Consider the following 24,115-nt stretch of genomic DNA (forward strand, 5'->3'; position numbering starts at 1 on the left):
ATCCTGAGCGATTTCTAGGCCAGCTGATACGCTTCGTTTAACAGCTTTACGAACAAATAAAGTGGGAGTAATGGCGAAACACTGGCTGGCACGTTCTAGCTAAATAATCCTGAAATTATTAACTCCATCGTTTCGTTGTTGTAGCAATTTCGATATAAACCGAGCACCGCTATCTGGAATAAGCAGCGTAAATTTTAACCAGGCAATCTGCTAATATTATCGTCGATTTTCCTTCTCGCCCGATTAAATATTTTCGACAACGTCGTCGAATACGCCACTCCATTTCGGTACAGTTTATTCTGTTTCGCGCTTGATTCTTGTATTCGAAATGTCGGACTTTTTCCACGTGCTTTATTTCGCGACGGGAGGATATACCTAGTACCAATTACACAGTTACAGATATCACATTGGTATTAACTCTTTGACTGCCACGCCGAAATCACATGTTTCGCTCAGGACGCTATAGCGCACCTTGTTAATAAAAATTTTTAATCGTTCAATGGGGCACTTTTTACTTCAAGGTATCTTCTAATTAGCTGTTATATTCAAAATGCACTAACTGTTAATTTTCATTCGATGTTGGTCAATGTAGTTTAAGTAGTTCAAGCGCTCCGGTCACCAATGACCACCGTGGCAGTCAAAGTGTTAATTAGTAGGTACATACGTTGAAGCTTTCATCATCGACAGTTTTAAATAGAATGAAATATCGTGGGAATGAAAGTCTTCGACGTGAAAAGAATGTTATGTTCATGCCAGAATGTCGATTGCTAGCGAGGAGTCTAAGAATGCACTCGTAGATTTAGAGTACATGGCGCCATGGGGCGAGTCTGCGTTGCGCGTATGAAGCAACTGCTGGAGGAAGAGAAAATGAGTTTGGAAGGGACGAGACAGTGAGAAACAGAGGGTATTAGAGTACAGACGTATGAGAGATCCTGCGTGTTTTCACCCTTTTCATCTCCCCAACCTCGTTCCACTAGCGCGTGGGATGTAACTATAAAATAATCCCTGCAATATCTCATACGCGTAGATACAACGCTAAAACTTCATTGCGAAAAAAAGCCTACGGGTTTATTCGGGTATGATCGTGTTTATAAATTCATTCGCGCAGAGAAGAATAGAAAACCGATACGCCGTGCCATTCTATCTATTTGTACGTAAAATAATCCGTCGCATCGATCATTGCCCGTTCCGCAAACTCTTCTCTGGTTTTCACGCATAGAATTCTCACATGCAGCTAATCGCGCGTCAATTGATTCATCCACTTCGCTGATTCTTCTCTTCCATCTCTCAGTCACCGATTCGTATCGTGGCGTGAACACACAGTCGGACATGTTCACGTCGCAATCATCGGTGCCCATAAAGTCACGGCAACAGCTCGACGCGGATCGTGAGAGCAGAACCGTTTGAAGACAAAATCCTCGCCTTTGATTGCAGCCCTGCGAGAACCCGAGCGATTTCCGGGCAGAGCAATGCGCCGCGTTCGACGACGTGCCGTACAGCGGGCAACTGCTGAAATGGTATCCACATTACGACCCGACCAGGCCGTGCGCTTTGATCTGCCGTGGCGAGCAATCGCTGGAGAACACCGAGGGTCGGCTCAGGCAGGAAACGTCCGCCGAAAAGACGCTTCCGCGCGACGCCACCGACGCTTTGCAGCTTGACAGCGAGGAGACGATCGTGGTCCAGCTCGCGGACAAGGTGGAAGATGGCACCAAGTGCTACATCGACAGCGTGGACGTCTGCATTGGTGGTGAATGCATGGTGAGTGATCCGAATTTCTTTTACGATTTTCATAGGAATCTGACGTGCATGGATAAGCGAGCAGGGAAAAGATAGAAAAGAAAACGTGAAATTTCCCGTTTTATCCCTTGTTAACAGACCCCGCTTTATTCGCTCCTGTATAGTTGCACTTCCTGGACTGAGGGATAATATACTGATAATTTACTGAACGGATAATGAAAGCTTCGAGGTTTTTACAGGTGTCTTGGATAATATTTTCTCAACTTAAATTTCTGATAGGCAAGTTACGACGAAGATCGAGCACTCTCTCTGGCAAATAACATTCGGCAACCGATCGTCGCATTGTTTCAAGATCGACGATTTATGCGACATCCAATTAGTACGTAGCCCAGGGCGCGAAAATCGTCGATCGGTGAATCGTTAAAAGCGTTCGTCTCCGTTGATTTTTCCGTCGTTGAATAAAATTCTACGTTTATCTCGAACGTCGTGGACGTAAAGAGGGGAGCGGAATCGGATCGTCGTATTTTAAATCTGGTTAAACCGATATTTCGAGAAGCAAAGTATCCTCTGTCTCTGCGAGCCGTAGTTCCGTTTGGCTGGAAGAAAAAATGTTGTTCCGCAAAACGCATTAATTTCGCTCCGCTTCGCGAGGCAAGAGAGTTTCGTTTCGCTGGAATCCAATTTGATAAGTGAGTCGTGGTTCATTCGATTTGAAGGAAGTTGGCGCCAGTGAAACCGGAAACGTTTATCTCCCGGGAGAGAGCAATTTTTGTGCCGTGTCAGTATCCCTTCCGGTGCGCCATATTTTGTACTTTGCACGGAAGTTTGCGAGTTCGGCCTGCCAAACCGCGCTCCATCCAATCTTGTGTTTTACGCACGCCCGAGCGCGATTTCTGGCTGCCGTTTAATCGGGCATAGTGCAACGCGTTTCTGCCGGTGAAAATTCGATTACGCGAATTAATTGAAAAATATCTGGAAGTAGGGCGGAGAAATATGACCGTCGTGGCGGTCTAAAGAGAGGGGAAAAAAGGAGCGATAGTGGAATAATGGGTTGGAAAATATACGCGAAATTAATTGGCTTACCCGATTTGTCGTGGGAGATAAATCCGTATACATAATTCACAACGCACAACGCGGGATTATGAATATTTAAGGCGGAAGTCGAATGATTTGCACAACTTGCACGGATAGTTGCTCGATAATAAAGTAATCAAACTCAATGGCAACGCTCGAATGGGCTTGGAAATAATCTCGATAAGGCACACACTTTCTGCAGTGCAATTTATAGTGTTGGATACGTATGAATACCAGGCCTGTAACGACGTTACGCGTTAATTAATCGGCATCGCGATGATTATAATTGAAGATCGAAGACGCGTATGCAAACTGTCTGAATGACGTGACACGCGAGAAATTTCCCTATCGGTCTATCGTATTCTCTGTCAATATTTGACACGATTCGCTTGCGCCAAACGTAACGTCGCTCCGTTGGTAATTGAAACGCGTTGCAATCTTTAAATTAATTTACAATAATGGACCAACCCGGCGTCGCTTATTACGTTTGATTAAATTTATCGCAAACAAATTATCCTCTCGTGTCGCGTAATTTCGTAACAGATGAACTACGCTGCGAACGAACGAAAATATTCGTGCGATTCGACGGGAACGGTTGCACCGTGCAAATAATATCGTTGACTTTTTAAGCGCCCCTCCATTCGCTTAACGAAAATACCACGGTTCGCGCGTTTTGGGAATTAAACAATCGATAGCGACGGTGATTTATTATATTTCATTACAACAATATCGCGATACGAACGCCGGCCTCGGTACGAACATTATTTAGGCTGTACGGAACATTAACGAAAGCTACATCGATATTTAATATATCATAAATACCATGCATTTGTACACATATTGAAACGGGGCTTATTTACCAATGAATATCCAGCCCGTAGTTGTAGAATAACGTAATAACCGTTGTTAATTGAACGCTCCTTTTATGTTTGTAATCAGTATACTGATACGGAACAATGTCGAAAATATTTTCAATTAAAACCATGCCGCGCTGTACTCGTATTTCTATTTTCCTTCGAATGAGATCTAATAAAACCGTATCAATAATCGCCTCGATGTACGTATATTTCAAGCGTGCGATCGTATTAATGATAGCAAACATTGATTTAATAAACGAGCGTTGTTTACGTAAATAATTAAGGCAAATTAGTTAGTTTCACCATCAGCCGTGCCCGGAAAGTATTCGAAGCGCCGAGAGTCGGCAAGCGCATTAGTCAGTGGTGCAGGTCGGCCGTTGGTCAGACGAGCGAAGTGATCGAAGCCCGTAAAGCATCGGCCCGTTCGAAAATTAATCCATTCGATTACCATATGAATTTCTATGCGCTTATTCCTGACACGTCGTTCCGCGTCGCAACAATGGCAGTCATTATAAATAAAGTAGCAATTTTTGCGAAAACATTCGAGACACGGGAAACGAGTCGTTTTCAACGAGCACTCGATATTGCATACATTCGTGCAACTCGATAAAATTTTGAAGGTTTCATTTGCAAGCTTTATCGCGCTATTAATATGCGTTTAAAACATACATGTACGCAATAGTCGTTTCGTTCAAAGCTGATTTCGTTTCCCCTCAAATTGCTATATGTATATCTCCCGCGATAAAATCGCGATTCTGCAAAATCGCTGCAAAATAGTATATTTCTGGAATACCGTGAAATTCTTGAAATTTCGCGGTAACAAGATGAAAGACGAGTTAAAATATAATTCGATTTTTCAATCCGATTTATCCGGCTGTAAAAAAATACGACGAAACAATCGTCTCTAATCGACCAGATACGCATCACTCTCGGTCCATCCACGTTTCTTCTTCCTTCCTATTCGAGACGGCCCCGATTTATATTCGCAGCCCAGGTATTCCGAATGCCAGCCGACCAAAGGACAATTAATTAAAAGCAGAGATCGTACTTTTAAATATGCGATCCTATCCCGACCCCTTGGCCCCGGATTACGCTGAAAGCGCCAGTTAAGAATTAAGTCGCAATTGCTGCATCCCTTGTCGAAACTTGGCGAGGAAGAAGAAAGTTCCGGCGGAAACTCGAGGCCGGGAAATTTGCTCAGGTGAAGCATACAGTTCCTTCTATCCGCCTATCCTGGCCCCTCTCCTCCTCTCCATCGTACCCCGCTTCTCCCCTTGGCCGGACTCGTCCAAACTTATTTATAACTTTTGGTTTTCTGTCCACGATTGTGCGCCACCGCGTTTTTCCTCGGTCACGGAAAATGCGAGCTAACGAGGCGTCGTCCGCGCTCGTCTTCCACCAATATTTACCATGGGTGCGTCGAGACGCCCGCACTTCTCGTCCATTAAGTTAATTCGATCTTACTTTACACCGTTGACGACTTTGTGTACCGAGAAACAGGCTACCTCGCGAGGGAGCTATTTCGTCGATTAACCCCTTAAGTAGTCGCTGGCTGTCTCAAGCCTGAGAACACCAACAGCGAGTGACGTTTGCCAATATTGATATTGTTTATCGCTTTATCCATCGGCTGACTAAACGCCCAGCTGTCTCGTTTAAACACGTCGCGGCGTCGCAAATTCCTTCGCTTCGGCAATTTCCAGCGCACAATTTTTTAATCCCCCCAACGCGAGACGACAAAGTCGATTATGGCAGAAATATCGTCCGCTCTCGCGCGAATTCTCGGTTGAAATAATTGCGAATTACGGCTGATGCTTTATCGTAAAACGGGATATTCCGCGAGACATTTGCCCGCAATTCCCGCGTAACACCGTGCCACGGATGAACGCGATATCGAAGGGGGGTTACTCCGGCATCGAAAATTTCAAATATTAATCCCTCGGTCCCGAAGACTTCTTTTATTACAGGAGAGCAATAACTCGAAGCTTCTCCGAGACTAAGAGAGTAGCCACTCGAGTACAAAGACGTGGACGATGACTCTCAACTTTTGACGAATTCTTAATTCTTTTTCGCGACGAAAGCAAGATCCGTTAGAGGAAGAAGCTGCGGACTAGGCGAATGGTTGCAGCATCGGGGAACGAGGGAAGAAACTAGACAAGCGATGACGATTCACGAGTACGTCCAAGGGGGTGTCAAGAAATAATTAACGGGATTTCATAGCGGCGACAGTGGCGGAGAAGCTGGAAGGACAATATCTAATCAGCAGACAGGTCCACGTAATTAAGCACTAACCGAGCTCCGGTAAACGCAAACTGGATTTGCATTATTAAAGCGTCGGCGAGTTCTCTCCTCTGGCGTTGGACACGCTCGATAAGTGCGCGACGCTTTTGTACCATCGCGACTCATTAGAGTTTGTCTTCTGTGCCCGGAAATTCCTCCAGTTGTTTCGTTTCGCGTCCTCTTCCGCGTGCACGCTTGAATAACTTGTAACGCGAATCGACCGCCATATTGTCGTCTCGGGTTATCTCGAATACGAGCGAGTTTCGACACTCTCGATATCTAACGAGTAGATATATATATATATAATAGAAATACCGTCTAACACGGGACCGTTCCGCGAACATCCAAGTTACAGCTTAGATCTCGTAAAGTAGTATTAATGCCAGACTAATTGCCGGAGTAATTCGTAGTAAATATAATACGCTCGATTTCAGCCAACTTCTGCGATAACATCTCGCGACTAGTCGTTTGAAAATCGACGAAACCATGCATAACGAGGTGCTCGCGACGCCAGCCTCCACTGGTTCCGGAGAACCAGCCTAGAAGAGAACAGAAGGGTACGCGAGGAATTAGGAATACGCAGCGATCCCCGGTGGCTGCGCGATAAATTCCATCGTTTCAGTGGAAACGGGCGGAATAAGGCGGACAAAGTGATCGAGTCCGTCTACGGCCGAGAAATCCCATTCTCCGGGAAACTATGTTAAAAGGCAGGAACGAGTGTAGAGAAAAGAAGCAGCGGAATGGGACGGATGAGTTAGCAGCGGGTTGCAGGGGGTGAAGACTCGCGGTGGGGAAAAGGGTGTATTGAGCGTAATGGGCTAACTCCGGTGGATGGCAACGGCCGTGGATGGTGTACCGACTGCCGAATGGAACCTTGAAAGCCGGTTTGAATAATTGAACGCCAGTCAAATTTACGTAACGAAATAGCAGGGAGACGGAAAGTCGCGGAAATCGCCGATTTACCTTTCAGCCGGGATCTTGTTATCTAACGATGGGGATAAAAGAGTAATCGGGTGTGAGATTCTCTCCTTATTTTTTTCTCCTCCTACTCCGAACGGGAACGGGCAAATATTTAGAAAACTACAACACGGAGAAGTAAGATGGCGGTGTCGGGCGATAATTATCCTCTTTTCTCGCTTTCGATCGTCGAGCATTCGAATCGCGAACGGAGCGTCTTTACTCGCGGTTAATTTACTCGCGAGTTCCTCGTTGGTATCTAAAGAATCTCCGCGATGCTTCGAAACGAGTGCTCATATTCTCCAACTCATAAACGGCCATTGGTGCGGTATTTACCGGATTTAAAGGTATTATTTGCACGGATCGAGGATAGTCAGGATCGCGCGAGAGGAAGATCGGCGCCGTTAAGTTCCACGATATTTCATTTTGCACGCCCGACCGGCTGGCCGTTTCTCTTCGCTTGTTTACCTAGAGAAATAACCGGTTGCTTCGATGGTCCCATCCTTCAATTACGGGGCTCCGCTGCAGGTTTCCACTTCTCGAGCAAAGTAAACCTAATCCTGAGCGCCCGTATTGTGTGTCTCTTCCGTTCTGTTTGCGCGCGTGCGCTCGCGCGCCGCCGTTCCCGTGCTGTGCACACAGTGGCGCGCGGGCGCGCGCACACGTGAATGCGAATATACCACCTATGCATGTGCCGTCTGTCCCTTTCACGTTTGTCCCTGACAGAATTCAAAAATCGACGGGCTCCGGTCGAGCTCCAGCGACTCTAGGAGAGCAGAGCAGAATCTCTATGAATTTTTTAACCAGCCAAAATGGCTGTCGAAATAAGAGTCATTTTCAACTCGCGCTTCCTCGTTCATTTCGCTCCATTGATCTCTACCTCTTTTTTCTCCTATTTTTCGAGATTTCGAGACCACTTGAAAATCGTTAACTCATGGGGGGTGAGAGCATTCGAGAAGATGTAAATCGTACATTCTGCGAGTATTAAAAACACGCTTCGATCCGAAGCTTCCGTGGGGAAAGTTGCAAATTCGATCCTCTCTCAGTCGATTAGAATCGGTCTTTGAACGACGAGTATGTACGTACGTACGTATATCCTATTTCGTAAGCGTGGTTAAACAGTAGAGTCGTTAAATCGGGAGGAAGGAGAAGAAAGGGGGGAAGTAGAGGTGAAACGGGGATGTTGTTTCGACGTGTTGCGAAAATCGCGTATCCCAGATTTAAACTCCATTCGAACTCCCAGCGGTATACTCGAGGCCGACCTCCTACACAGGTGCACAATGGATGCATACGTGCATCGGTGCATAGACCGAGAAAAGGTCGCGGAACGAATCCGGCCTCGTGTAAAATTAAATCTCAATTCGTCCTGCCAGTATCGCGGACGCCCGTTCGCGTTCTATTCGATTTCTCGAGGTATTCCAGGCTGTTCGAGCTTTTTTTAACCGAGCTTGTAATGCTATTCAGTGGCTCCGTTAAATCGTAATTCACGCGAGCGAGTAAACTCTCCCGACTTTAAGTTCTTCCCCTTGCTTCTTCCGCTCTTTTCTTTCTCTGCCCTTATTCCACCCCCCTCCCCTTTCACTCTTCCTCTTTCGCGCTTTTCCTTTCTCTTCGCACCCTTCCATTCTTCACCGACTATTTTCCTGTTTCGAGTCGGGAAACACGATTCGCCAAAGTTACGCCCCGCGCGAATTCCGGGAGCGGAACGCACCCTCCAACTGTCGAAGAATTTCCGCTGAAGTGTAAATGCTGTTTCTAAATGCTGGCGAAGAGCGAAACATGTTCGCGATGAAAAGGCGGGATACGCGTTGCACGGGCTTTTACTTAAGCGAGACAGGAGATTGACAGAATTTTTCGAAAAATTCTTCCGCCAACATGGCGATCGAATACTAGCCGCCCGAAGATCGTGGTGCGCGCTCGTACACCTCGGTATCGTGTCTAAGAAACGGGACTCGGGAAATATACGCATGGAGAATTCTGAAATTCACAGGAAACGACAAGAAGAGGAATAAAAAGTGGAATAAAGAGACAAACAGTTGGATATAATAGTTACGACGCGAGTGGTGTACGACGAGCGTAAACGTTTATCGAAATCGTCATAGTCGGACAAAATCTTGGATTACCCTGTCGCGACAGTCGATCGTTCCAGCGATCTCGTTACGCTCGTGCTTCCCCTTTTTACCCCCTACCCCATCCATATCCTTCCTCGTCTCGTCTCCCCTTCGCCTGACACCTTTGCCACCAGTTTAGTTCGCTCTTCTCGCCCGGATAAGGGATGAATAATGTACTTCCCGACCTCGGAGCAAACCTCCATGCAGCCTGAATGACAAATCAGTTTGCCGTCCGAGCCAGGTCACGAATCGACGTCAGCTTCTCGTTCGCTTCTTTTTTCCCCTTTCTTCTTCTTCTTCTTCTTCTTCTTCTTCTTCTTCCTACTCCGACACCTCTTCTTCTTCCTCTTCTTCCACTTCTTCTTCCACCACTCCTTCTCCCTTATGCCCGAAAGGTACTACTGCATTTGTACAGGACAACGTTCCAGCTGCGCAGAGCAGAAGCCGGCCGCATTCAGATTCCGCATAGTGACATCCGCCACTCCTCTCTTTACGTTTCATTGATTAATCTTTCACGCTCTGCCTGCTCGATCCACGAATTCCACCTCCGTCCACGACACCCGCTATCGCCCGTCCGTCTTCTATTTATGTCTGCCGAGATAAGAGCCAGCCCGTTGATCGACGCGATACGCGTCGTTTCTTTTTGCCCAACGGTGGAAAAAGGAATTCCAGAGAAAAACGCGTTATAGATCACCCGGGCCGAAATTTGTTTCGCGCTGCAGCAGCAGCAGCCACTGTGGTATCAAGAGACCGAGTTAGAGTTCTAGTTTATTGCAAATCGAAGCGGTCGCTCCCACGGGTGCGTGACATAGCGCTAGATCGTCTTTAGATTATACGCCCTCGTGGACCAATCGCTTTGATTTGCTATAAAACCGAGACTTAGCGCGAAACCTTGGAGTTTAAGTGCCGATTTACGACCCATTTGCCTACTATTTCCTATTTTCTACTCGGCCACGCGTTAATGCCAAGCTAGCTGGAGCCAATTATTACTCGGCCGAACGGAAAGGGTATAAATTCCGCGGGGACAACGGAGATTATAACGGAAATCACGGGAACCCGGAAGGGTCGGAAGCCGTGTTCCTACGGGTTAATTTTTCTCGACTAATTCTGCACGGCCGCGTGAGTAATAGCCGGTGGCTCTGGCTTCTGGAAAAAGAAACATTTAGCGAATGGGTGACGGCGAACGTTATATTAATCGAGCCTCGGGGATTTCTGTTGCAGAAAGTCGGTTGCGACCTGCGAGTCGGCAGCAACAGGAACACGGACCCGTGCGGCGTGTGCGGCGGAAACGGATCGAGCTGCCAATCGCGATACTCGTGGAGTTTGGAATCGATATCCGCCTGCTCGAAATCATGCGGCGGAGGTGAGTGGTTGGTTACGAAGTTCATTCGGTTGAAGCACTTACAATTAGTTCACCGACGGCTAGTCCATTTACATCGACGCTGGGAGCAATGAATTCTAATGAACTTCGAGGCCGCGGAACGTTAAGCGTTCCCTGGACCCTTTGTCGAAATTAATAACTACTTGGTCCGGCTGATTACCCGACCTATCGTGGCACGATGCTTTGGCCTCGTGGACGTGTCCTGAGCTCCTTCGGCGTCAGACTCCCTCCGGGAAATTCGGTTCCCGTTCGGACGTCGAAAATCGAAGAAATGCCGGAGGTCCAAATATCGCGCGGAATTCCATTTGCTTCACGCTGATTTTTTAAATATCTTTTTATCTTTGCACGATCGAAACGCGACGTTTTAAACGATCCTACTGGACAGGGGTCGACGTGACCGTTTCGTAAAGTGGAAAATGATATAAAGCGTTAAAGGGGATTCTAGCGCATTTTGCAAATGGAGATACATCGTTCGTGGCAAGATTCGTACTAGACATCGCGCTAAATTCAGCCATCGTAGATTTTCATAAACCGACTTTTCGACTGTCCACGGAGGATGATAATAAAAAGCTCTATAAGTGGCGGAATTTTATTCGGAGAACGTCATTTCGATGACCCTTTGCTCTACATTTTCGACACCTGTGCTGTCATGTCGCGCTTAAACGACACGAATGCCATGCTCTCGTCGAATTGACGTTTCTCTGAATACCTATGACTCTTCTAATAATCGTATCCATTCTACTGAAACCTGGTAAATATCGCGAATCGATTCAACGAGGAAAAGAGAGGAACCTGGGGAAGGTTCCCTTTTCCAGCGAATCGTTCCACGATCACGACGTAAAATACCATTCCCTTTTCCCGTCAGGCTTCAAGATCGCGAGGGCGGTGTGCAAGGCCATCGGCCCAGACGATACTGTAGTAGACGACAGCTATTGCGATCCGGACAACAGACCAGAGAAGACCCTGCTACCGTGCAACACGCACCCCTGCACCGCCAAGTGAGTAGCTTTCCGACGTCTGGTCTGCGTGCACGATGTCCGTGTCAAAGAACGTTAAATCGTCGGCGCGGATTTTCGCATCGGAACGAAGCGTGCGGCTTCGAATACGGATACACGAACGAACACAAAGAGTTCGTCGTTTGACGAATCGTTCGCGGATTTTTACACGCGTCATCAGTCGCGTGTCCGTGGTAAAGAAGTCGGTTCCATCGAGAGCGATGTGGATATTCCACGACTAGATTTCTATTCATTTCTCATCCCCTATCGTCGCCGAGAAAAAGACTCGATTCGATATGTCTATTCGGGAGACCAATGGCTTCGTTTACGGCGATCTTCCGAACGAAGATGACTCGCTTTTTCGTCTTTTATTTGCACTCCCGACGTGGTCCTGTCGATATTCCTTTTTACCTGTGATCCTATTAATAGCGTGTACGTAGAAATTCTAGGGTTTGAGAGCGAATGCAAAGGAACATCTTGGGTCTACCTAGCTGATAAAGGGCAATAAACAGTAGCCTAGAGTTCAACCCGAATGTTTAGAGTGACGTCTGAAGTGCACGTGGAAGGACGAGTGACCGCGTGCAAGGATCGGATGAACGGAATATTTATGATTTTATCGAATACAAGTGAAGAGCGAAAGGCGTCTGAGTGTTTAGGATACGTGACCCATGGAGAACGAGGCTGTGAGAAATGCGTGACTGAGAAAGAGAGCATGAGTATGAAAGAAGAGAGAGAGCAAAGTTTAACACTAGAACTAGCGATCTTTAATGGGTACCTAACTATAACGTGCACAGATTATACTAATTTCAAGGGTACGATGAATGAGTGTATATAGTGATTACAGTTCTTTCTTAACCCTTTGCACTCGACAACTTTTTCGTTACAGAAAAATAGTAATTTGAAGACTTTCTGTCATAGAGTCGACGATATTTTTAAAATGGTAAATGAGAAATCATATGCAAATTAAAGAAATCAAATGGGTTAAAACGATAAATAAGAAATCGTATGCAATTTAAGACGTAGAATTATTTTACTTCGGTATTCCACACATCGTTAGGTAATTTTAAATTTGATATATTAATTAACGTCGATCTTCAGAATCTGATCGAGAGTCACCTCTCGAGTGCAAAGGGTTAATATGAGTTAATACCAATTTTATTCCTAAAGCAGGTGTATGTGTTCGGTGATTGCAAAAAGGAAAATTCTGGGACCAGTCATTTTGACTGGGTTGATAGTTCTAGTGTTAAATTAGGGTACAAGGGCTGTCCTAAGACAGTCCTTTACGGAGTTTGAAGAAGAATCGATGTACGAATGTTAGTTACGTGGTCATATCAGTTGCTAGTCTAGTCTTTCAGTTTATAGTCTAAGTCTCCTACTCCCAAGTCTCATTCAGCTCGCAATAAATATATATATTGGAATAAAACACCACCTATTATTCCTCATATTTGCCAATCAAAAGTACCCCTACGTGTATTATATCCCGCCGAAAGCTCAGCAAATCGAGACCGTTTGTTCTTCATCTTGCGACGAATCGACGACGGAAAAGCACTCGCGGGAACGTCGAACGCGCGACAAAGTGACGCATTGAATTCGAACGTACGAAGAGGAACTTCGTTAAAGCTTTTCTAATCGCGGGTCCGGACTCGAAATTGGACGTTTCGGTTTTACGAGGAGACAGCAAGGGGAATGTTTGACTCGGAGAGCACGTTCTCGCAGCTGCTCGAAATTCTCGTATTTTCCACGTGCTATTCGCGAAATCGGAACTCCCACTTTTAGGATTAACGCCGGCCAATCTTCCTCTCTGACCAATTTCCTCGCCACGGCCGTGGACAAAGCAAGCATGCAGTCCCGATTATTGTTAGACAAGCCGTGCCGGTGGTGGCGTGTACGTGTGCACGCGTGCACCGACAGCCGCGCAGAAATGGATACGGTGGCCGTGTAGACTAGCAATACGAGCTTGGAAACGATGGGCCGGAGCTTTCAAGCGGACTGAACGGCCATTAGTCGACGGACGGAGTGGGAAAGAGCAAAAGCCCGGCGGGCCTCTTTCTGAAAGAGAGCTGGAAAAACAAGCTTCCAGTCCCTTCCACAGACCAGAGACACACCCTCTCTCTCTTTATTGGCTACAAGAATCGCTCGCTGAATATCGGAATGCCTCGTACCTTCTTGCGCGCGACGTTATCCGAAATGGTATACCTACTTTCCGTGAATATCGTCGCGTATTATACGGTTCTTAGAACAAGTTCCCTGTAATTTTACGAAAATCGCTAATTCTATGTATTAACCGCTTACCTTACAACGCGAGGTCCAACGACGCGTGCTCTAGTCAACAACAAAGGTGGTCACGCGTCGAGCCAGGTCGTCCGAACACTTTGAAGAATAACACACAACTAAACCGGAAAGACATCGACGAATGTTAACGACGAGCAGGTTACTACGCGCACGTGTGTTTACATTGGGACTTAGAAACCACGCCTCTCGCTCATGATACTCGTGTTTTTGCTCGAATTCCTTGCCAGGAGTCTCACGCGATATCCTAGGCGAAGGTTAATTTCGTCGTGGTGTGGGAACGTATAAAGGTTCTTCGCCTGGTCGAGATTTCAGAGAAATTTTCCGCCATCCCGTGACTCTTCGTTAACCACCGTAAAAGGCAGGCGGAAAAAGCCACGTAACAGGGCACTTCCTCCTATCCTTCATCTTGAAACACGTTCTACGTCGCGCGCATTTTTCATTTTTTCCCGTAACCGCCGATTCCCGTAGGAAAAAACACGAACGCGAGCAGCCCGGAGGAAAGAGAGTTGCCCGAATGTCAGACAAACAATTCGTCCGACGATATGACTGTTTTTCCTGCCGTCGAACGGATCGCGGAGACGTAAGGCGCGCTTCTTCCTCCGGAGATCGCGATCAGAAAAATCGTAAGAGTAACTTCGCGAAACGATCCACCGGTCATAAAGTAGCAGCTAGTCGGACCATCCTCGGGTCTCCACGACCCGTGCCCCTGAAAAAGTTATTTAAAGGAATTGTTCGACTTTCATGCGAATCTCTCCACGGTTGTGCAAACAACTCCCCGTTCCGCTCGACGATGCTCGTCGTGCCGTGTTCTCTTCCACGATACGACCAACGCGAAGAAGAAACGGCACGCTTTATTTCCCGCGGCCACACGGTCCCGTGTGTCTCTACGTGCCTGCACCGTCTCTCTGGCCATCAACGTAGTTTGAAAAGTAGCGAGAATTTATTCGCGACCACGAAAGATTCTCGCAGCTCGAAATTCGATAAATTCCGAGACGCGGAGAACGTACGGTCTTCGAGGTTTCCTGTCCTCGTCGTGGAGTAAATTTTCCACGGGGAAGTATTCCGTTGGACGGTAACGCGTTATGGAGCGGGTTGTTAGTTCGGATGATACCTTCGAATGAGACTCGGTAAAGCGGCAGATATTCGACGTTGAAACTCGATGTCTGCTAAACGACGCACGAACCGACGACAAATTTATTTCTCTGATTCACAACGCGGACGCTGAACGGGGTTGAAAGCGTTCGCGATAAAGCGTAACGATCGGAGAGGATAACGAGAGGGGGCGGGGACGGGGAACGTCCTGGGGATATTTTTTCGAAGAAACAATCTTAGTTCTCGGAACGATACGGCCTGTTCTTTGTCTGGATAAAGGAAAGGGAGATAAAAAGCGGTGCTTTAAAGCTCCGCTTCCGATGAGAATCGTCCCCCGGACAGGCAGACACTGCGTCGGCCACGAAGTTCGGGCAAAAAACTCGCCGTGAACCATTCTTACTGGATATAAAACGTAGCACGTCGTTGAAACGTGCAGGGGCGTGTGTATATCGGGCCTTTGTGAACGAAATTATGGTTCCAAGTCGAACGAAATCTCGTCGCCGATCGGACGCTTATTCTTCCCTCAACTCGCGTCCGTGTGCCCTCTTCCCTTTTTTATCCCGAAGAAATCCAGTCGCCACGCCGATCAGATTTACGAAGAATTATAAATAGACGGAGAATTATTTGCCACTTCTCGAATACGAAATTTCGAATACGAGACGCGACAAAAATCCTGCCGAGGCTTTGTAGATAGGTAGACGCCCGAAGAAAAATACCTTGTCATCGTCTAAATGGAAACGAATTTTTTCCTCGCCCGACGCCGCGATATTTCTCGTTTCAAGAATGAATTCGCGCTCGCGCATCTAAAAATGGCCGACCGTCTCGGAGGGTGAAACGGAAGGGGTGGTTTTTGCTTCCTCCGGACGCGAGTAGCGAAACGACGCGAAACGAACCTTTCCTAATGCCTCGGAAATTTGTTCGGATTTACCCGGGACCCGTCCTTCCCTATTTTCCGCGTTTCACCGGGTTCCATGGACGAAATCCGCGAACAAAGAACGTTCGACAGGGAAATCATGAAAATTCCGTCAAGTTCGCGCCCCTCGTCGTCCCCCCGTTCGTTGTTTAACGTTATTATGTGCAGCCAGGGCGAGGAAACTTCGCCACTTGGATGATGCACGTAGCCAAGAGCTCCGTGGTTAACGCTGCACCAACCAGGATCTCGAGTGGCTCAGGTTACTCGAACTACCATTTAACTTGCCGCAAGAGGCGAGTCACGCGACTGATTCGCGTCACATTTTCCTCTTTAACTTACTCGACCTTACGAGAATGCGGCTAAATAGCAACTAAGATGATCGATCGATTCGACGTGGTATCCGTTGAATACGCGACATTTCGTCAAGCGTTTATACGTGAATTTATCGCTGCTAGAAATTACGAGACCCCGAGTCGCTGTAGGATGAACCCCTCGAAGCCCTCGGACGGCGAGGGTTGCGAAATCTAGTAACCTAGGCTTTGAATTCCGTTACCTCGTGCACGAAGGGCGAAACTACGAACCAAGAAGGTGCTCGATAAAACGGCTGCCGAAATTACAATCGTCCGTAATTGGACGATGAATAATTTAACGAACGTCGGTCTTCGTTAATCGCGAATATTTGTGTTGCAAAGCGAAAGTGCTCGTCGATTCAGCGGCGTGAATTCGAGGGTGAAAAATCGAGACGACGAGTGTAACGAGGTGCGATTGCAACGTTAACAGGCCACAACGGTTAATAAATCACCGGTGGAGTGGGCCTCGTCAACGGTAAATTGGTGCTAATTGGCCAGGCCGAGAATTTAGTTTAATTCGGTTCAGCCAGGCCGGGCAAGTGGTCGACGTTTCAGCTATCCCCTGGGAGAACCGGGATTCCTAAACCGCTGCCTACCCGCAACTGTGTATTAAGCCACTGAATACTTCAGCGGCTATTATTCTATGTCGCGCTAGGGATACAGGCCCAATTAAATTCTATTAAGCGTTTTCCGGAACATTTGACGATTAATCTCGCGATCCGGCTACTAGCATCGATTGGCCAGAACCATGTACAGGGGTTTGCCTGTGTAATCTGCGCAGACTAAGAGAGGGTAATTAAACATGTGGTTGACGGTTCCACGCGATAGACAGATGGAATAGGTTAATACGCGTCATGTTCTCTACGGCTGAAAGAAAAGCGGAACAGTTCGATGGGTAAACTGAATCAGAGAATGGAGCTGCCTGTCGGGGAGCGGAAAGAAGAAAGATCGATCGGAATAAATTTTAACTGCAACGTGGATCGATTTCCTTGATCCCTTTTCGCGTGGCTCTCGTAATGAATAAATCCCGGAGGAGAAACACGAAAAGATTGGAAAAACAGGGAAAAAGGGGACGTTTTATCGAACAATACGCGAGCCACTGAGTATCTGCTTTCTTGGAAACGCGATGGTTTTTATGCCCGAACAACGGCGATGAAAATAATCGGCCAGCTAGGTGGACGTATCAAGACAGGCGTACACGTGTTACACGAGAACGGGAGCAACGCGGTTCGCGGTGTATCGAGCAAAACTTTCGTGCTGCAGCGATCGATGGATTCGTCTGGCGACTCGCGAACATTTTCGCCTAGGAAACACGCGATGTAGAGGAAATTGAAAAAGTCCACGACGATTAACGCTGTTTCCCTCGCTTTTTTCCATCTTTCGTCGACTATCGTTCACCGTGTCAACCGGCGTCGCGACGTCTCTGTCGTTTTTCTACCCTCGCGACTCCACTGTATCTGCAATCCGACGCATTCGCGATAAAGGCTAGTTTCCGAACGTTCGAAAACATCGGTCTCCACGTTGTTCGCAATTACTCGTGGCACTTTATTAATTCCAACACGCAGCGTATTTGACGTTGAGCTTATTCGGCAGCCGGCTGAAAATATCCCGGCTCGAATCGGGAAATTCATCGATTCGACCGGGGGAAAAGCTTTCGTCGCAAGAATGGCCGACATTTAATTCCCCGTTGTAAATATTGATCCGCGATCGGCGTACGTCTGGCATTTATGCGCGGGCTGTTTTTCAACGACGAAAATCCCGGGATCCAATCGCGGTATCAAAGATGACTTCCGGTTGAACGACAGCCTCGTCGAAGGGAAAGCTCTCGATTTTAATTCGGCTGTCGATTCCCTTTCAAGCGGATTCAAAGCGCTCGTGAAAACCGTGTATTTCGGCTCGCGATTCTTTTTATACCGTGGAAACTTCAAAAAACGGGGGTGGTGGGGGGAGAGGTAAAAAGGCAAAAGAGTTCTTTAAAAAACAAGTATTCTTAACGCTGATCGGGAGGAAGAGCGATATCGAGCTTTGAACTTACGAACACGAAACGTTACGTAACAATCCCGGCTTCCTGCTAGCTAGACGACTGGCGTTTCAATTGATTCTTTTTTACATTTCTAGATGGGTAGCCGGCGAGTGGAGTATGTGCAGCGCTAGCTGTGGAGGTGGATCGAGAACCAGAACGATTTTCTGCACCGAGGAGAACGGCAATGAGACTACGAAGGTAAATAAGAGCCGGAATAGGAATAATTTAAATACGCGAAATCCCTTTATATTAAATTCCGGAATTTTGGCCGGGATCCTGCTTGGTTTCTTTCCGCCGAGGAACAGGCTGCAGCGTTTCCTCGCTGACGCCAGAAGAAACGAAAACGTTGCCGTGATATCGATCAGATTTTATTTTCATTGTACGTAGCCGCACCGACGGCAGGGGATGGAATTCCATTCGGTTACTCGGGCAAGTTCCACGTTTCGCCAGATTCGTCACGTCTGCGGGATTTATGGTTACGAAGTATACTCCCGAGGTATGATCAGCCCGGCCGCGATAACGATAACGTAATCGAAAATTCGTTCCACTTTATCGCCGGAATTTCAATCCCATTGCTGTGTCGAATCTTTCACGACATTCGATGATTCGTCGTCGGGCTGCCTGCAATCCGCTAATATAAGTCCCGACGAGTTCCCGGGGGTTGCACGTCGGATAAATAGGTTAATAATATCCTTCGTCTTTGAGGCTTCGCGACGCGGCCTCTGCCGGGACTGTCACAGAGATACGTGTCTATCCATCCATCCATCCATCCGTCCGTCTATTCCGGTGCCAACGACAGCCTGGCAAAACCCACGAACCCTAACCCAGTTCGGTTCGTTTAAACTGGAAGGGCCGCTCGCGATTCTCTGTCAACCACCGTAAAATCCTCTCATCCGAGACTCGACAAGAGCAGTCGGGAACACGCGTACCGCTGAAAATACGTATGGTTAGACACGATGTATCGTGCACCGCGAGAATTTGCATCTTCTTCTATGCCCGCCTCTCTGTGTCCCTTTCCGTGGAACGAGTAGGTGACTCTGCTGACGTTAATACACAGGGGACGTAATGGTCGCGGTAATAAAATACGCGTTTGGCAGTGGTATACGGTTATTGGGACGCGACATAGTCGCGATTAAACGACCGGATGACGGAAAGGTGGGCGAAGGGCTATTAAAGAGATCGCAGCCTGTTCCAGTCGACACGAACCGGATAAGAATCTTCGATCTTTATCGTTCCAGCTGCCTGACCACAAATGCAGCAACACGCACAAACCCCGTAACCAGGAAACTTGCAACACCATCTCGTGTCCCATGTGGGAGACCAATAAATGGAGCGAGGTGAGTACAAGACAATCTCAGGTACCGGAACTGCGATCCTCTCGCGTGAACATGCCGTGAACATGCAAAACAAGCAGCAGGAGTGTTACCCGTGCAGACAGACCAAAGTCATTCGCCTGACGCTGGAATTTAGGACTCCACGAGATGCCACAGGGAAAGGAGTATTTATTGCCACCCAGTGTGACGGTCGGAAGACCTGCAGGGGGTTGGGCCGCAGCGGTATTTATTACCGCGTCAAGATGAGTCCTCTATTGGAGAACAGTGTCTAAATCGCCAGAGTTATGAACTCGTTTCTCACCTTTGTTTCTGGTATAATGAAAAATTTCCTTCTCCCGTTACACCCGAATTCCGTGTTCCCGTTGTAATGCAGAACGTGGTCATATATCCAGGGATCGATCATCTTTGTGCGACAGCATCGCAGGATTTCGAGTCACGCGATAAACACGTGGCAATTTAGCGTGAAATAAACACGGGGGAATAATTTCTATGCACCGGGGTTAACGTATTTACGCGAGTTAGATGGACCTTTTGTCTCTTAAAAGGACGTTAACGGGCTCCGCGGATGAGGCAAGCGAACATGTAACCTTTCCCTATCTCGTTATATCTGTCTATTCGTATCAAGAAATCCGATTTCCTCCGGGAACAGTAAACAGGTTGGACTGATTGTTGCAAAGGGAAATGAAACTCGTTCTACAATTTGCTTTGTGCGAGCCAGATGTTTTGTTATCGCGTTTCGCCGCGGATTAACGTTGGCCCAAGCAGCAACGGGAATGCAATTTTACGTTCCTCCTCTTTGATCGATGCAGAATTTTGAACGACCTCGGTCGGAATCGTTTCTAAAAGAACAAAAGAAAGACATTTACCGTTCTCCATTCTTCGTGCAACGAGCACTTTCTACCGCGACATAACGCTGAAAAGCGCACCAAGTGCGCCAAGGATGAAATTCGTGAACATCCGTATCGGAACGAACCATGACGAATATGTATAAAAATATTTAACTACGCCAAGGGAAACCTCATCGAAGTATCGATGACAAATCGAACGTCTGTACGTGCGCGAAACTTTGCCGTTTGAATCGAGCTAAAGTTTAAAATTGGTAACTGGGGAAACGTCTGCCCCGATAAAAAGGGCATGACTTCGAAACCGGAAGCACCGTCGACAGCAGCGGCAGAAAAAGGGTACAACAAAATTAGCAGGACGACGGGCCATCGTTTAAAGTCCTTCAGAACTTTCTCTTGCCCTAGCCGAGGAAACGGCAAAACGAACCACGAAACAGTTTCCTTCCCGCCAGTAATTTCATATCCAGCCCCGCCCTCCTGCGGTCGAAAAGCACTTAATTTGCTCAAATATTTTTCCCCTCCAACCCTTTCGCGTCTAACGACATTAACGCCTCGGCAAAGCGTCGCGGGTAAACCCAAAGAACTTCCCGTCTAGCCCTGCGCGCGCGCGGGCGTGCTTCAGAATTTCACGGAAATCGGATCTTCTCGAAACCGAAGAAACTCGACCGAGCATAACCACCACCACCGTGGATCCACCAGTAACCCCACGGAGAAGGCGACACGTTTGAACGCGTAAAAGTGGAAGCAGACGGGGGTAGATTTTCACCTTCACGGCGCCGCCATTCGTGACGCCTAAACCTCCTTCCGCGATAAATGCGCAGCCTGGTTACGTTTGCTTCGTCCTTCGTCTCTTCCTCGAGTGTATCTGCACGAATTTCTCCTTTCAGCTTCTCCCTCTCTCTCTCTTTCTCTCTGCAGAGCTCTTCCAACGACCCAGGCCACATCAACCACCGACATCAAACAGGACAATTTAGTCGTCAAATAAGCTTCTCCCTTGCCCTTCTCGCTCTTCTCCGAGTTTTCCTTGGCCCCATTCCGCTCACACTCGTATCGTCCTTTCAAAATCTTCGGCAAAAAGACGGACACGCCTTGTTCGTAACCATCCTCGTGGTTGTCCGTGTCGAAAGGACAAAAAATGCGTAGCAGTCCTCGAGCGTGTTTTCGAGGTCGGGTGGAAAAACAAGGGTGGAAGAGCATGAATATAGTAGGAGACAACAGAAACAAGGGTGAAGAGCAGGTTACCGGAGGAGCGGTCCCCGATGGGAAGAAGCTATATCCATGGCGTTCGCGAAACGAATCGCGATACGAACGAAACAGACGGAAATTCCGCGTGTGCGTCGGCGAAAAAGTTTCGACTCGTAGATACGAGTAATTCGAGCTCACCGCGTACCGCGTTGGTGAACGCGGAATTTTAATAACGGTAAATACAAAGGGCCAGCGCGTAGGGAGAAACGAAAAAAGAAATGGGCGAGGAAAGAGGAAGGCTCGCGAGCGATTTCGCGAGACATTTAACGAGACATTTCGCAAGAGTTGAAAGGCAAGAAGCCAGGAGGAGCAAGGGGAAGACAAACGAACGGAGAGAAAAAATAGTGGCGTGATAAGAGGTTCGAGAGGAGAGGCGGAGAGACGGAAGAAAGGGAGAAAGGCGCGCGAAGAAGAGGGTAAGAGGGAGCATTCTCGTGGAAAATGCCTGGCGTTGCTCGACGAATTCATCGTTGTTGCCGATTGCGTTCGTGATGGTCGTACACGTGCACGGACTGTGTCACAGACGCAGAAACTCACACCTGTACGTTCGTACAAGCGCGAGTGCAAATCGATTCGAGACACGGTCACGTCAAGAGGCTCGCCGCCAAGTGCGTCGCCGTTGCAGCTTGCAGCAGCATGCAGCTTGCAGCCACACGAGTTCGGTGGACGTTACACCACATGGAACTCGTACGCGTTGCCCGCGTAATAAATGCGATTCGGATACACAGAGGATGCACATTGTGGAAGGTTCGAACGACTCGGTGGCGCCTACGGGAGTTTCGGGGCTCGTTTTGGCACGATGCTCGATGACCGACTCTCTTCTCCCATCCCTGGCCAACCCCCGCCGTCCCACTGCCATTTCTTGCTCGCCGGTCGGACAACCGTGTGTCCTGAAAAGCGCGATATCTGCTGGAAGCATTCCAGACATTTGGTTTCGGGGACGTCCGATTTCATGCGTTTATGGAAATTTAAGTCCCGCTTCCCCGACCTCTTGGATTTCATTCCGATTCTGTTTCAGCTCGATGCATTGAAAACTTTTCGTACATTGTCGCGGTTATATACGAGCGTACGATAATTGTGAAACTTCGACTTTGGCCGGTCTCCTGCAATTTCCTAGTTGGCCGCGATCGTTACATCGCGGGGAACACCCTGTACACGCGGCGAGGTGCGTGGAAAAATTCGAACGGGGCTTGCGATTTATGCAATTTTCCATTCTAATTCAACCACGCGCCGTCTCTTACCGGAATCGGTCGGTAAAAGCGAAATATCATCGGAAACGCGGGTACGGCGTGACGCGGTTTCGGTGGAAGAAATTAAAGTAACTTCACCGTGTAACTCCGCGCGGGAGATCGTTTCGTTTATATTCAGAAACAAACTGGAAACGCTAAGAAAGTTCTGGGAACGATAAAATTTTACAACATCGTATCTCAGGCTGCCAGGCGCGAAACAAGGGAAGCAACCGTTCCCGAATGCAACGGCCTGGGCAGAAAAGTGACTCGCTTCGCGCGATCCGCTGCTGGCTGATGCAACCTCGTGCAGCAAGAATAAAACTGCAATAAGAGGTGCAAAGAGACGCAACAATAAGGGACAAGTTGTACGAGAAGGTCGCGTTTCCATGCCTCCTCCTCTTCCCTGCCTTTCTCACTGTCTCCCCGTATCTTTCCCTCCTTCTCTTTCTCTCTGTCACTCTCTTTCCTCTCGTACTTCGACGAGGACGAGCGAACTTTCCATCTGGTACACGCGAAGTGGGAAAAATCAACGGGATTCCCGACGGAATCCACCGAGTGGAGTTATGCTTTATTCATGAGGGCCGCTAAATGCACTCGCGCATCCCAGATACGTATTTATTACTGTTACTCCTCGATACGTAAAAAGCACGCCGGTATTTCGCGGATCGTGCCGACTCATAATGGTGGCGGGCGGTAACGAGAAATCGCTGCGTCGTTTTCACTTTGGAATATTTCAAGATCTTGTCCTCGATGACGAAGATACACCACGACGGGTACGAAACAAAGGGAGGGAAAAATTGCAGGCTGCAAATTGAAAGTTAAATTTCATTTCCCCTCCGTTCGGAGATTACCCTGTTCAACGCAAATTTTAATCTGTATTATCCACTGGGTAATTCTCTTGAAAACAAATCCGTAATCGAAGCTGCTCTATCAGCATCAGTTTTCAAAAATTGGGGTTTTTCTAAAAACGCACGTTTTTTTACTAAAATGATGAATTACGTAAAAACTAAGAACGTTAGGTGATTATATCGCGAGTTTATCAGTGTCCATAATTATAATTATTTGCATTTCCGAATAATTATAATTGATCATCAGAATTTAAAAATGAGTCTCTACTTTTACGCACTATTTTTGCATTTTTATCCCCTTGCCTTATCATTTAAGTTCCGATGGCCCATGCATAGTAAACAGCAACAATGCTTACACATCAAGACACGTCGAACCACTTCGTGCAAATGATTGGAAGAATAACACATAACCGATGCGAAGAGACATCGGCGAAAATTAACCACGAGCCTGGCCCGTGTTGTTCACCTTCGGCCTTATCTACGAACCACGTCTCTCGCTCGTGATATTCATGTTTGGTCCGATTTCTTTACCACGAGTCTCACACGATATCCTAG

General features: G+C 47.6%; 1 protein-coding gene across 1 annotated transcript in view; it reads left to right on the forward strand.

Annotated features, from left to right (window-relative positions):
- nolo (ADAMTS-like no long nerve cord) overlaps positions 1-24,115 on the forward strand; it is a 107,101-nt gene that overhangs the window by 70,583 nt on the left and 12,403 nt on the right. The window contains exons 5-9 of the mRNA XM_017905639.1: positions 1,435-1,761; positions 10,238-10,379; positions 11,263-11,395; positions 18,158-18,260; positions 19,301-19,399. Coding sequence (XP_017761128.1) covers positions 1,435-1,761; positions 10,238-10,379; positions 11,263-11,395; positions 18,158-18,260; positions 19,301-19,399 — 804 coding nt within the window. The remainder of the gene's footprint in view (positions 1-1,434; positions 1,762-10,237; positions 10,380-11,262; positions 11,396-18,157; positions 18,261-19,300; positions 19,400-24,115) is intronic.

The sequence above is a fragment of the Eufriesea mexicana genome, unplaced genomic scaffold (genome assembly GCF_001483705.2).
Source record: "Eufriesea mexicana isolate 0111107269 unplaced genomic scaffold, ASM148370v2 scaffold4231, whole genome shotgun sequence".
NCBI classification, from domain to species: domain Eukaryota; kingdom Metazoa; phylum Arthropoda; class Insecta; order Hymenoptera; family Apidae; genus Eufriesea; species Eufriesea mexicana.